At 49.5% G+C, this 14,475-nt stretch overlaps 2 protein-coding genes across 2 annotated transcripts; both read right to left on the bottom strand.

The window, feature by feature from the left end:
- Nucleotides 1-92: 92 nt before the first annotated feature.
- On the bottom strand, nucleotides 93-2,110 carry HD556DRAFT_1495882 (MFS general substrate transporter). Its single transcript, XM_041308875.1, has 10 exons — nucleotides 1,921-2,110; nucleotides 1,850-1,869; nucleotides 1,598-1,801; nucleotides 1,458-1,544; nucleotides 1,363-1,407; nucleotides 1,218-1,307; nucleotides 784-1,164; nucleotides 617-733; nucleotides 421-561; nucleotides 93-370 (listed from the first exon to the last, which is right to left on the bottom strand). Exons 1-10 carry the CDS (start codon nucleotides 2,101-2,103, stop codon nucleotides 184-186), a joined length of 1,455 nt encoding a protein of 484 aa, XP_041156111.1. The 5' UTR covers nucleotides 2,104-2,110; the 3' UTR covers nucleotides 93-183.
- A 2,656-nt stretch (nucleotides 2,111-4,766) lies between these two features.
- HD556DRAFT_1529758 (CHAT domain-containing protein) lies at nucleotides 4,767-13,992 on the bottom strand (the record flags this gene model as incomplete). Its single annotated transcript, XM_041309426.1, has 10 exons — nucleotides 13,742-13,992; nucleotides 13,542-13,692; nucleotides 13,347-13,486; nucleotides 13,241-13,299; nucleotides 9,528-12,477; nucleotides 8,126-8,276; nucleotides 7,931-8,070; nucleotides 7,786-7,883; nucleotides 6,539-7,730; nucleotides 4,767-6,412 (listed from the first exon to the last, which is right to left on the bottom strand). The coding sequence occupies exons 1-10, from the start codon at nucleotides 13,779-13,781 to the stop codon at nucleotides 4,767-4,769; spliced, it is 6,567 nt and encodes a 2,188-aa protein (XP_041156110.1). The 5' UTR covers nucleotides 13,782-13,992.
- Nucleotides 13,993-14,475: the final 483 nt, after the last annotated feature.

Below are 14,475 nucleotides of genomic sequence, written 5' to 3'. Positions count from 1 at the left end.
CAACAGAATGGCCTTTAATCCAACGGTATCCATCACATCAGTCATCAATCGAATGAAGACTATGGTCCTTTTCGCTACCACTGACCATAATGATTGTCCCTCGGATATCTCTACTTCACACAGACGAGAACCCGTTAGCTTCATTCAGATAAAATTTAAATCCATAGATCACCAAGCCATCGTTCAGAGAACGTAGCGGAATCCTTTTTCTTCGATCCCTTGCTCCTGCTCTTCTCTCTCCAGCTTCTTGTTCAATGTCTTCAGATGCTGTCTGAGACTCCAAGTCATCGTGATCACGATAACGTTACAAGCGATCACAATGGTATAAGAGTATCGATAGGTAGGGCCCCAATTAGTTGGCCAGACGTACCTGCCATCTATTTCATCAATGAAATTTTAATAGTCGATTAAACTACTCACGACCCTGAGATGCTGCCTAGTTGCTGAATTGCATTGATAAGCGAAAAACATACTGCGCGCTTTGACGGCGGTCGCGCAAATGTGTTACTCTCCCACGTGGTCATCAAGACACTTGCTGAATTGGACTGCGCCAGGAGGAAGCTGTTGAGGAGGGCTGCTATCAGTGAGACGTCCGAAATTAACATTATGTGCCTACAGAGAGAAGTATCGGGCTGCAGTGTTCATGGTACATATCGAAATAAGAGACCCAATTATGCCAATGAGGTTCGAAATGCTCATGTGCAAGAACCTTTCTTGTGTTTTATCAGAGTGTCTGAGGAGGTCTTCAGACCAGTTCCTAGATTGTTTGATATCCCAGCTTACCTGGTCCACACGAATGTGAAAATGGCAGCATATATCCAAGGAGGCGCAACGAGGAGCAGCGATGCCGTTGGGTTGTAGCCAAGTGTTGCAGTCAGAGTAGGGAAATAGCCAGTGAAGGATGTCGCTATAATCTGAGCAATCAATAGTGTTGCGATCCACCACACCTTCCAGTCGGCGATGGCGAGGTAAAAGCCGTAACCGAAGCCACCGTTCTCAGTTTCTAACTGGTCTCCGACGCCAGCATCCTCCTCCATACGCTTCAGTGCAAGCCGGCGCTCGTCATCAGTAAGCCACTTTGTTGTCGTTGGAAAGTCCGGCAAAACAAAGACAGCCATTATCGCAACGGTGACAGTCAGACTTCCTTCGATATAAAAAAGCCACCTTATAAATGAAATTCAACAGAGTCCTTTGACAAATCAACTGGATTGAATTACCTCCACGCGGCTTGTGCACGGACGCCGTCCATGCTAGCAAGAATACCTGATGCGATGAGAGCTCCGAAGGCGTTACTGATCATGTTTCCGCTGTAATGGTGCTGTTAATGAATAGATATATCCACCAGCATAGTAGTACCCTTACCAATAGAGGATGGCTAATCTGGAACCTATCTCTGTTCTCTTGTACCTGTACATTTAATTTCAGGACTTCGGCTGAATACTCGATGATTGACGAACCACTTCGAAATCAAGAACACGGCGCCGGGAAAAAAAGCTGCTTCTATGAAGCCAAGAAAGAATCGCGTTAGGAGCGCTCCAACGAAACTATTACGAGGAGTATGGTCGGTCATCTGTCAGACATCAATGATCGGTCATACTTTGTAGTAATTCCAGTCAGCGCCGATATGACTCCCCAAATTACCATACAAGCAGGCATATAAAGCGACGGCTTTTTGATGTAATTGAGAAACATATTGGAGGGAACCTGCATAATAATATATCCGACATAGAGGATAGACAACAATGTCGGATATTGTGGACCCTCGAGATGGAGGTCGGTGGTGAGCTGTGTGCGTGCCGCACTTAATCTGTTGTGAATGATGCATCAGCGATTCATGACAAGGGCATACCTAGCGTTGTTTCGATCGATCTAGTACAAGAATGAGATATATATCAGGCGCCTTGACGCGAGGTTACTCACAAAATTGAGGATATAGATGAGGACCAGCATTGACATGTGCAGGTCGAGTTTCAATAACAACCTGCGCTCTAGCTGGTTTCGTGCCTCTATACCACCGAATTCTACATCGACATCGAGTTCTTTGCACTCAATATGCTCCTTCGAGGGTGAGATCGGTGCAGTGTCAGAAGGGTCAGACGCCATAAATGGGGTGATGATAGTGGGGTCTGAGGCCTGAGGGATAACCTCAACGGTTCGATGTGCCTTATAGATTGTGAAACGCAAGCCAATTTCATATCGATCAGTCTGTTGGTACCTTGGGCTGATGCGCCTTGGGGGTGCACGTGGAGTACCGGACCGTCATCACGAGTGATAGAAGCCTGGACAGATAACAGCCATTGTCCCGCCCACACGGTCCTGTTGGATTCCGTCTCGTAGAGTCATAGGATACTCGACAACCAACCATTCCGTTCTATAAAGATATTTTTCAATGGAGTTAGAGCTAGCTGGGAGTCTGAAAGTCACGTACGTTACGCAGGGTTGCTGGAGCCGCTCAAGACTACTAGTAAGTGTTCGTGCCTAATCCCGCAGCTGCATCAGAGAAGAGTCCGTAACATGGTAGCCGTGGCGACTATAGGATGACATAATTCTGCTTCTGCTAAATATCGTCACTGGTCAGTGCTAGTGATGATGGGGCTAACCGTCAAACATATGTACTGCAATGCTATGGGGAATGTGATATCTACCTGATTGCTTTTGGCTCGGTTAGGGTTTGGAGATGGCGCTCTGGAGAGCGAGTCTGTCTCAAGCTCAAGGTTAAACGCCAGCATGGCTACATCATCAACGCGTCATCGATGCGTCATCTGACGCTGATCGCACACCGCGTGCAGTGTCTCGACGCATATTTATATAAGTACTGAGTACTGAGACTGAACGTTGAACGAGTTGTTTGCAGCGGAGTTTGTCTTACTTAACCAGTTAGCCCACCAATATTATGTAATATTGCTTGCACATGTCTGATCAATCGATCACAAGATTCACAACTTGAAATTTTGAAAGCTTGACCGGTTGACCACTACTTTGCGCATACCGTAGCAGCAGCATACCTTTGCATTTTTCCAAGAATTCAACATCTCTCCAAATCCACCCAGGCAAACTGATTACCGGTCCACGAACTTTCACTCTTCTCTGAGAAACTACGATGTTTGCGCAAACAGAGACAACGAATGGGCTCTTTCGACTCATTCATGTGGTATGACTACCCCAACTTGAACAGGTTGATCTCGTGACTCAGGAGGCATAAGCTACAACTTGAAGACCGATGTTTATAGAGGCGATTCTAAGCAAAACAATGACATCGATCTTGACCGTAGGGCACTTCAGGCACTCCAACGTGATGTTTACAATACCCATCGTTTCCATTCATCGTTGAACAGAACTTGGGAGGAGAGGGCTTACCCGGCTGCCAGATGACAGGCCTTCGAAAAGTCGTGACTCAAGCCAAGGGGACTGGGTCAACTACGAGGTAAGTACACAATTTGCTCCACCGACTCGACCACGTCGACTAATCTGAATCTGTTCATCGACAGGAAGATAACGACGCTATCTTTGAATCGCGATTGGTCGCGTACATTCCCGGGCTCAACGGAAAGTTCTTTGCTCCAACAGTATCCATCAGATCAGTCATCAGTCAAATGAAATGAAGACCGTGGTCCTCTTCGCTACCCCACTGATCGTTCTCCTTTGGATATCTCCGCTTAACACAGACGAGAACACGTTAGCTTCCTTCAGATATCATCATCACGCGCATATCAAAGTCGGCTCACCTGACGAAGCGTGCGTCTAAAATGTCAAAAGAGATTGAGCCTTCCTCGTGGAAATGTGAGCGTTCCGAGGACTGATGGCCGCGTTTCAGGAATTGATATTGTTTCAAACTTACATAAAGGCAAGCTTCGAGCAAAGGACCAGTGCTAGGTGCGTTTGGCGGCCAAATAGGGTGACGCTCATGGTTCTCAGACATGATTGAATGCTTCTGGCACCAATTCTGATTTTCCATCAAATGGCGCATCACCGTGACCTGCTAGTACAACCTGTGACTTGAATTTGGTTAGTTGGCCTACGTAATATCCATAGGAGTGCAGTTTACCCTGGCGATTGAGCGAACGACGATTAGTATTCGAGTATAGTGCACTCAATTCATCTTAAATTTGAATAGGTTTGTCTGCAGATGGTACATTCGGCTGATACATCACTCGAAATTGGGTTCTTAGTATACATCAACGTGCGCAACAGGTAGGTAGGTTTCAATGGCATAACGATGGACAATCTCTCCGTAAACACTTATGACCACAACTACATTTCAAAGATGTCGGCCTGCATGTTCCACTCCTGATATGTGAGATAGTGAACTTCGCGAGCTGGACAGACAGAAAAAATACACTCAGACTCAATTGTTGGTCAGGTGAACATCACCATTATCTCGTCCAATTTGATATCGCAAAGAGGAGCATCGAAAGCTCTGTCATGAGACACCTCCACGAAAGTGAGGTACGTCGACACCTGCATATCGGATGGAAGGCCTATCGATGTCGTAGGTTGGAGGATCCCTAGTATAACTGGTAAGCTTGGCTGGCTCAAATCCCACTATCCAAGCAGAGGACAAGGTTGCAAACGAGTCGAGTACACAAGAACGCGTTGGTGAACATTTTAGTCGACAACAATACAACCTAGAGTATACGAAAACGAGATAGGGTATAGCTAGAGTGCAAGAATAGATTGAGCTCATTTTATTACAACAGTAAGAAAGAGGATCGCAAACCAACAACTTGTGAATATGTACCACACGACAGAAATACGACGTAGTAGAACTACACACCAATATGAACGAAAACCATCCTCTGCTCCAGCGGGACTTGCGTTTTCACAGCGTGCGTGGCACGGTTCAGTGCCCAGGCCGCCTTCGTACAATCCAAAACACCTCCGTCCTTTAAATCTGAGAACATATTCTCATAGAAGGCTTTGACAACGTGTTTTGCAACAGCATCGTCGACCTGCCACAGCGTCCCAATGACGCTCTTGAACCCCGAAAACTGAAGACCAGCTGCGAGGTGAATCACTTCGTCGGGTGTCTCCTCATCCCCGACGGCAGTATGACAAGCCGATAAGAATGCGAACTCGGCGTGCGGAATATCTCTCTCCATGATATTGAGCAGCGTGAGATCTTCGTCTCTCATGACGAAATGCGAATTGTAAGGTTGCTTTGGGTCCTGCTTCCCATGACAAGCAAGGTGCACCCAGGTGTTCTGCTGCAAAGCTTCGAGCGCACCTGCTCGTGTGGCTGCGTCGCCAGAAATAGTAGTGCGTTTGGCTGTCGCAGGGACGAGCTTATGTACAAGCTCGAGCTCGCTTTCGACAGCCAAGAGCGCCTTGCCTTTTCCTGCACCCGGTTGACCCTGTCCGATTGTCACAAAGGATGGAGTGACGCGCGTCTTCATCATCTGTCTGGATCTGACCAGAGCCGAAAGTGTCGGGGTGTAAGAGCAGATGTAGAGATCCTCCAGGCATGGCTCCCTAGAGCCATCTGGGTTCGTTCGAAACGGGTGAGCTGCGTGGAGAGGAATAGATGTGAAGGCTGCAGTTGGACACAGCCAGATTCGACAGTATTTTAGTTTTAGATCATGCCGGAGGACATTGACGATGGGTAGCATGATCTCGTCCCATACTGTCCGCAACAGGACTATTAGATCGTTTCGCGGCACTTTTGGGCCCAGGGTAGATGCGTGTCGTATTGCCATGGTGACGCGGTCCTTGAGATTGCTCAGATCTGCGAGAGTGACAGATGGCAAGGAAACATGATGGGGGTGTCCTGACGTCGGAACGATGATGGCGCTGCACAAGTATTCACTCGCAATGAGGATGATGACCGGGCCCTGGCGCGCTGCCGCTTGCAGGTCTGCATACAAAGGTGGGAGCAGGAACCGCGAGAACCCCCGAAGATCACGTATCTCAGCTACCGCAGCTTCCCATTGCCTTGTAAGTCTCCTGTACTCTATTGCTGCCCGATCGACAGCAGCGTTGTGAGTGATTGTTGCAGAACTCTGGGCCGCACTGGAAACGAGTTTGCTCAGCTCCAAATAATTGTGCGCCAGTGCCGGATTCGCTGACTCAAGGGCTTCAACTGGAGTCCTGAGTCGGGAGGCCAGCGACCATTGCTGGCCACGGCCCTGCTCCACAAGTTCAACTGCATGTGGTAGATTGTCACAGCGGATGGCACATGATGCTGCATCTGCTGGGAGTGTTCTAGCGTAATGGAAGGCAGCGGCAGCTTCGCGTCGTGAAGTTGCCGAAAACCGTGTTGCCAAATGAGTATCCAGAAGCTCAAAAAATGTCGAGTAGGCTTCCAGCGCGGATCCATGACTATGCCGCTCCGCTGCAACTGTCCAATTAAATGCGCTAATGATACGTTCTGGGAACCCTTGAGTAGAATGTCTTGATGCGAGTCTGGAATTCTCCACTGCAAGAGACAAATCAGCAGGGTTGAGTAGAATCTGGTAACGAGAGAAATAGGCCTCCTACAGCCGCATGTAGCTGAAGTGCCTGTTCGGGTGCAGTGAAGACAGAGCCGCCAATGATTCTTGACAAAGAGCAATGGCCTCCTCAACATCTTCGGTCTCCTGAGTTTGTGTAAAACGAGAGCAGAGCGCCGAGCTCAAATTGAAAAGAGTCTTATGGCGCTCTGGATTGTCAAGCCGCTTTAACCGAAGGCAATCGCGATACTGATCAATAGCTTCGTTGAGATCCTCGCTAACTTGCGATTTGTCATATCTGTTTTGGAGCGCGAGTGCAAAGTTGTTAAGGGTGGTGTCATGATATGAATGCCCAGGTAGGCACAACGTCAAGGCCTCGCGATAGAGGCTGATGGCTCGGGTCATGTCATCAATGTCGCCGCGTTCGTTGAAACGGTCGACGAGGGCACCCCCTAGGTTGCCCAGTGAGCAATCACGAGATTCGTGCCCAACAGGGCGCAAGTGCAGCGCTTCTTCATACAAATAGATGGCCTCATGGAGGTCATTAGTATTGCCTTGGTGCTTAAAGCGGGGCACAAGTGAAAAGGCCAGGCTGTTCAGGTAGGTATCACGGTCAGCATGTCCCTCAGGACACAGAGACACGGCTTCACGACGGAGCTGTATGCTCGTGTCAAGATCATCGATGCTGCCGTGCTGATCGAACCGTGCTTTAACTGCTTGTGCAAGCTCGTCGAGGGTTCTGGGACGAAGTCGATGGCTCCTAGGACAGAGCTCGAGGACGACTCTTCGAAGTTGGATGCCTTCATCGGATGCGTCTGTTGGAAGACTGTTGCATCCGCCGATCACATAATCAAGACCATTTTCCCCTGCGGCGATGCTACGAAGGTACGTGCCCTCTGGACAGAGGGGCAGTAGCTCATAATAGAGTTGGGCGGCTTCGCATATGTCTGCAGCAGTACTTTTCTTGGAGTGGCGCCAACCGAGCGCTTCTGTGAGATTATATAGGGATAAGGGATGATCGGGATGGTGCTGCGGACGCAATGCAAGGGCGTCGCGGAACAGGGAAGTGGTAGTATCAATGTCTTGAATATGATTTCGGATGTAGCCTTTAAGGCGAACCCATGCAAGGTTGGTGAGAGCCGCTGCGCGGTCTGGATGGCCGACCGGACACTGGTTCAGAACCAACTGAAAATGCTCCATAGCATCGTTCAAGTGAGAGACATTCACATTCTCGTTTTCCCTGTATGAGGCAAATTGTGCGTGGCCCGCATCTGCGTCTCGAGCAATCTCGCAGTCTACGAGGGACTATAGTTGGCGATCCGTCAGCAAAGCTAACCGAACAGAGTCTGGGGTCGCTCACATCAAACAGTGCCCCCTTTTGATCGTCGCAAGCATGTACAACAGCAACCTTCAGTGTGATGGAAGGTTGGACATCACGCACGGCTGGGAAAGACAGATCTACGAGATGTTAGTATATGCACATGAATGAGAAGTGAATCACCGACCAAATGGGTGATCTCCATGATCGAGTAACTCATCCCACGACACTTGAAGTTCACCGATGACCTCTCCACCGCCTAGCATTCGACCAAGCTCATAGGACGCCCTGATCTCTATTGACAATGCAGGCGAGGCATTTGATGGTCTATAAACCAATCATCAGTTCTCGCATCACGTCAGAAGATCTCCATGGACTTTACAGAGTTACGGTATTCCCCCACGCCACAGATTTATCAGATGATAGGACATTGATGGCCGATTTCCAGCGTCTCCTCGAGTCGACATTGATGAATACGTAAATGCCAGCGGGAATGCGCCAAGAGGGGACATGAAGATTCTTTCCGCCGATGACTGTAGATAGAGTGTGAGGATGATGAAACAGATGCAAAGATAATATGGAGGGACTCGCCTTCAAGTCTGATATACCGGCTGTCTGAGCTCCCGGGCATGATGTTGCGATGGAGCAAAATGATGAGGATCGAGGATGGGTAGAGTGGTGGACGGGACGGATGGGATGGGAAGATGGGTGTAAGGATATGGGAAGAGTGGATAGAGTTCGGCTAAGTGGGGGATTAAGGCTCAGGGACCAGGGTTCAACGTTCAGGTCACGCTGCACATGTATTTCCATATGGTCGGTGGATGGTAAACATCTGAATGTGGAGCTTTGACGAGAGGGAAGGGTTGTATTCGAGGGAACAAAGTGCAGAGTGACTGTCGAGTCGATGGTTAAAGAAACAGGGTGAAGAGGGAATCACCAAATGAGGCGTATCTCGTATAAGATGGACGTGGACTGCAATCTGGAGGTGGTGCGGAGTCCGGACAGCTAATTTACCGAGCGTAAATCCCCGTGCACTACGTCCCCTGCATCAAGTACGAAAAGATGAATGATCATCTGAATACGACCATATTCGGACGGATCCATAGCTAGAGAGAATGACGTTAAAATAGCGAGAGCAGTAAAGTAAAATGAAGTCACTCTCTCCGTCCACACGTGATGTCTTTCGAGATTCAGAACCAAAAATAGACTCGGGATGTTCTTGCGCACTTCTTTTACCCGGGTAGATATCCAATTGGTGAACCCATCGACGAAGAAGCTAGTTCGACCTAGATTTTACTACGAAGAGACGATGAACCGTCACATGTATTAGTAGAGCAGTTGTCAGGACGTTCTTCTATACTACTTCCAGTGCACTGGAGTATCTACTTAGCAGCTTGTGCGATTGTCGAACATCTCCGAGTCTGGCATATCTTAGCATGTTGTAATTCTGTTTCCTGCCAGCTGCCATATATTACCGGTGACTCCCATTCTCTCACTTAAGATTCCACGGTGCAGAAAGGCCTAACTTGAAGGATCTCTGGTTTGACTGGTACTAGGCTTGACTGATATGACTCCCACTATCTACAAGTACTCAAGCAGAAGACGAGGCTGCAAACAAGTCGAGTACACAAGAAATTAAGTGAACATTCTAGTCGACAAAGTATACAAAAGTAAGATAGCTGGAGTGCAAGAATATGATATCAGAGTCATTTTCACAACGAGTCCCAGATCAACAACTTGTAAATATGTACCAGGCGATAGGAATACGACATGGAACTACACACCAATATGAACAAAAACCATCCTCTGCTCCAGCGGGACTTGCGTCTTCACAGCGTGCGTAGCACGGTTCAGTGCCCAGGCCGCCTTCGTACAGTCCATCGCACCTCCGTCCTTCAAATCTTTGAACATACTTTCATAGAAGGCTTTGACGACGTGTTTTGCGACAGAGTCGTCGACCTGCCACAGCGTCCCAATGACGCTCTTGAACCCCGAAAACTGAAGACCAGCTGCGAGGTGAATAATTTCGTCGGGTGTCTCCTCATCCCCGACGGCGGTATGACACGCTGATAGGAACGCGAACTCGGCGTGTGGAATATCTCTCTCCATGATATCGAGCAGCGTCAGATCTTCGTCTCTCATGACGAAATGCGAATTGTAAGGCTGCTCAGGATCCTGCTTGCCATGACAAGCTAGGTGCACCCAGGTGTTCTGCTGCAAAGCTTCGAGTGCACCTGCTCGTGTGGCTGCGTCGCCAGAGACACTAGTGTGTCTGGCCGTTACAGGGACGAGCTTATGGACAAGCTCGAGCTCGCTGTCGACAGCCAAGAGCGCCTTGCCTTTTCCTGCACCCGGTTGACCCTGTCCGATCGTCACGAAGGATGGAGTGACGCGCTTCTTCATCGTCTGTCTGGATCTGACCAGAGCCGAAAGTGTTGGCGTGTAAGAGCAGATATAGAGATCCTCCAGGCATTGCTCCCTAGAGCCATCTGGGTTCGTTCGAAACGGGTGAGCTGCGTGGAGAGGAATAGATGTGAAGGCTGCAGTTGGACACAGCCAGATTCGACAGTATTTGAGTTTCAGATCATGCCGGAGGACGTTGACGATGGGTAGCATGATCTCGTCCCATACTGTCCGCAAGAGGACTATTAGATCGTTTCGCGGCACTTTTGGACCCAGGGTAGATGCGTGTCGTATTGCCCTGGCGACGCGGTCCTTGAGGTTGCTCAGATCTGCGAGAGTGACAGACGGTAAGGGAACATGATGGGGGTCTCCTGAAGTTGGGACGATGATGGCGCTGCATGAATATTGACTCGCAATGAGGATGATGACCGGGCCCTGGCGCGCTGCCGCTTGCAGGTCTGCATACAGAGGTGGGAGCAGGAACCGCGAGAACCCCCGAAGATCACGTATCTCAGCTACCGCAGCTTCCCATTGCCTTGTAAGTCTCCTATACTCTATTGCGGCCCGTTCTGCAGCAGCGCTGTCGGTGATTGTTGCAGAACTCTGGGCCGCACTGGAAACGAGTTTGCTCAGCTCCAAATAATTGTGCGCCAGTGCCGGATTTGCTGACTCAAGGTCTTCAACTGGAGTCCTGAGTCGGGAAGCTAGCGACCATTGCTGGCCACGGCCCTGCTCCACAAGTTCAACTGCATGTGGTAGATTGTCACAGCAGATGGCACATGATGCTGCATCTGCTGGGAGCGTTCTGGCGACATGAAAGGCAGCAGCAGCTTCGCGTCGTGAAGTTGCCGAAAACCGTGTTGCCAAATGAGCATCCAGAAGCTCAAAAAATGTCGAGTAGGCTTCCAGCGCAGATCCATGACCATGCTGCTCAGCCTCAACTGTCCAATTGAATGCGCGAACGATGCGTTGTGGGAACCCTTGAGTAGAATGTCTTGATGCGAGTCTGGAATTCTCCACTGCAAGAGACAAATCAGCAGGGTCGTGTAGAATCCGGTAACGGGACAAATAGGCCTCCTGCAGCCGCATGTAGCTGAAGTGCCTGTTCGGGTGCAGTGAAGACAGAGCCGCCAGTGATTCTTGGCAAAGAGCAATGGCCTCCTCAATATCTTCATTCTTCTGAGTTTCCGTGAAACGAGAGCAGAGCACCGAGCCCAAACTGTAAAGAGTTAAATAGCGGTCTGGAACATCAAGCCGCTGTAACCGAAGGGATTCGCAATACAAATCAATGGCCTCGTTAAGATCCTCGCTGACTTGCGATTTGTCATATCTTTTTTTGAGCGCGAGGGCAAGGTTGTGAAGCGTGGTGTCACGATGTGGATGCCCAGGTGTGCACAACATCAGGGCCTCGCGATGGAGGCTGATAGCTCGGGTCATGTCTCCGATGTTGCTGCGTTCGTTGAAACGGTTGATGAGGGCGAGCCCTAGGTTGTCCAATGAGGAATCACGAGATTCGTGTCCAACAGGGCACAGGTGCAGTGCTTCTTCGTACAAAGAGATGGCCTCATCGAGGTCATTAGGATTGCCTTGATGCTCAAAGCGGGACACGAGTGAAAAGGCCAAGTTGTTCAGGTAGGCATCACGGGCAGCATGCCCCTCAGGACACAGAGACATGGCTTCACGACCCAGCTGTATGCTCGTGTCAAGATCATCGATGCTGCCGTGCTGATCAAAGTGTGCTTTGACTGCTCCCGCAAGCTCGTGGAGGGTTCTGGGACGAAGTCGATGACCCAGAGGACAGAGCTCGAGGATGACTCTTCGAAGGTGGATGCCTTCATCGGACGCGTCTGTTGGAAGATTGTTGCATCCCCCAATCACATAATCAAGACCATTTTCCCCTGCCGCGATGCCACGAAGGTACGTGCCCTCTGGACAGAGAGGCAGTAGCTCATGATAGAGTTGGGCCGCTTTGCATATGTCTGCAGCAGTACTTTTCTTGGAGTGGCGCCAACTGAGCGCTTCGGCGAGATTATATAGGGATAAGGGATGATCGGGATGGTGCTGCGGATGCAATGCAAGCGCGTCGCGGAAAATGGAAGTGGTAGTATCAATGTCTTGAACATCATTTCGGATGTAGCCTTGAAGGCGGGCCCACGCGAGGTTGGTGAGAGCCGTTGCGCGGTCTGGATGGCTGACCGGACACTGGTTCAGAACCAACTGAAAATGCTCTATAGCATCGTTCAAGTAAGAGACGCTCTCGCGTCTCACGTATCTGGCAACTCGTACGTGGCCAGCATCTGTATCTGGAGCAATTTCGCAGTCTACGAGGGACTATAGTTGGCGTTCCATCACCAAGATCTAACAGGACAGAATCCGAGGTCGCTCACATCAAATAGTGCGCCGTTTTGATCGTCGCAAGTGATACGGACTAGGATAGTTCGAGCTCTCCCTAGGCGGATTGCCTAATCTGATAGCGGGCTCGCTACTGGAGAGACGGGGATCTTCTCTCGAATGAGAGGTTCGGGGGTTCCACTTAAGGTAGCGTCGGCTTCCTTAAGGTGCGGCTTAGACTGAAGGACTGGGACTGTCTTTCAGAGGAAGTTCTGGATAAAACCTAGTAGAATCAAGTAGGGAATATACATGATTCTGTCTGCTCTATATACTGTCGTCCGTGTGCACAGACCAATACTACGTTCGGTAGGTAGGTATAAGTGTGTCTATACAAGGGCATCTTATCTGATGCCATGCGGTCGATTATCTATGCATGAGGCTTACCATGCCTCTCTTATCTGTCCTCAAGGCGTAGCATGCCTTGGAGTCTAACTGCGCATGCTAAGGCATGTGGCTTCTCTTCTGACCATGAGGCAGAGCTTCCTCATGATCCGGGTCGAGGACCATCTAGGTCCGATCAGATGTAGCCTAGGCTGGTCTAGGTCATCTAACGGCATCCAGGCCGTTCTAGGCGTCTCTACGAGTCTCCGTTGAGTCGGTAAGTCTTCCAAGACGGTGCATATGGTGGGATAGGGGCTAAGGTCATGATGACCTCCGTAGGAGGGGTTCTCGGTTACATGTTATTGTAACAGCAAGCATGTACAACAGCAACCTTCAGTGTGATGGAAGGTTTGACACCGCGCACGGCTCGGAACGATAGATCTACGAGATGTCAGTGTATGTGCATGAATGACAAGCGAATCACTCACCAAATGGGTGATCTTCATGATCGAGTAGCTCATCCCACGACATTTGAAGTTTCCCGATGACCTCTCCACCGCCTAGCATTCGACCAAGCTCATAGGACGCCCTGATCTCTATTGGCAATGCAGGCGAGGCATTTGATGATCTATAAACCGACGATCAGTTCTCGCATCACGTCAGGAGATCTCCATGGACTTTACAGAGTTAGAGTATCCCCCCACGCTACAGATTCATCAGATGATAACACACTGATGGCCGATTTCCAGCGTCTCTTCGAGTCGACATTGATGGACACGTAAATGCCAGCGGGAATGCGCCCGGACGGGACTTTAAGATTCTTTCCGCTGATGACTGTAGATAGATCACAAAACAGATACGGAGATGATATGGAGAGACTCGCCTTCAAGTCTGATATATCGGCTTTCTGAGCTACAGGGCATGATGTTGCGATGGAGCGAAATGATGAGGATAGAAGATGGGTAGAGTGGTGAGTGGTGGACGGGGTGAATGGGAAGGGAAGATGGGGGTAAAGATATGGGGACTGCGGATAGAGTTCGGCTGAGTGGGAGATTGAGGCCTAGGGTTCAGGTCACGCTGCACGTGTATTTCCATATTGTCGGTGGATGTTCGGCACGATAGACGCTGGTGTGATCGCACAAGCGCTGGCAATGGAGACCACCGACCAGGATTAGCAGAAGAATCTGTGCTAATGTAGAGAATGGCATGAACAGTTTGCGGCGAAAGTGGTCTGCCAACGTTGAAAGGGACGTGCGAGCCTCAGAGTGATTGTTGCTCCTGGACTTGTATCGTACTACTCAGTTAGCACGCAAAGACAAAATGTAGAATTGAGTATATTTTGTGAGGTAATGACAAAGGCAAAAAATGTCTATATTGCTGAAAACGTGTAACGCTCGTCAAAAGCCGACGACGATACATCGACGATGGCAACCAAATATTAGCTTTATCATTCTCTCTAGTTACTCATTTAGTTTCTTTCTCCTTTAGTCCCTGACTTTCTTACCCTTCAGTATATAAGCCATCGCGTTTCTACTTGTAGGGTAGTTGATTTTCACCCCCCCTTGAATAACACTTAGTTAGGACAGTTACCCTGTTCGAACCTTAAGACGATTCAAA

Source organism: Suillus plorans (assembly GCF_016647745.1).
Source record: "Suillus plorans strain S12 chromosome Unknown HD556scaffold_63, whole genome shotgun sequence".
Lineage (NCBI taxonomy): Eukaryota > Fungi > Basidiomycota > Agaricomycetes > Boletales > Suillaceae > Suillus > Suillus plorans.
Note: the sequence above shows the minus strand (reverse complement) of the source record. Positions and strands in the feature narration are given on the sequence as shown.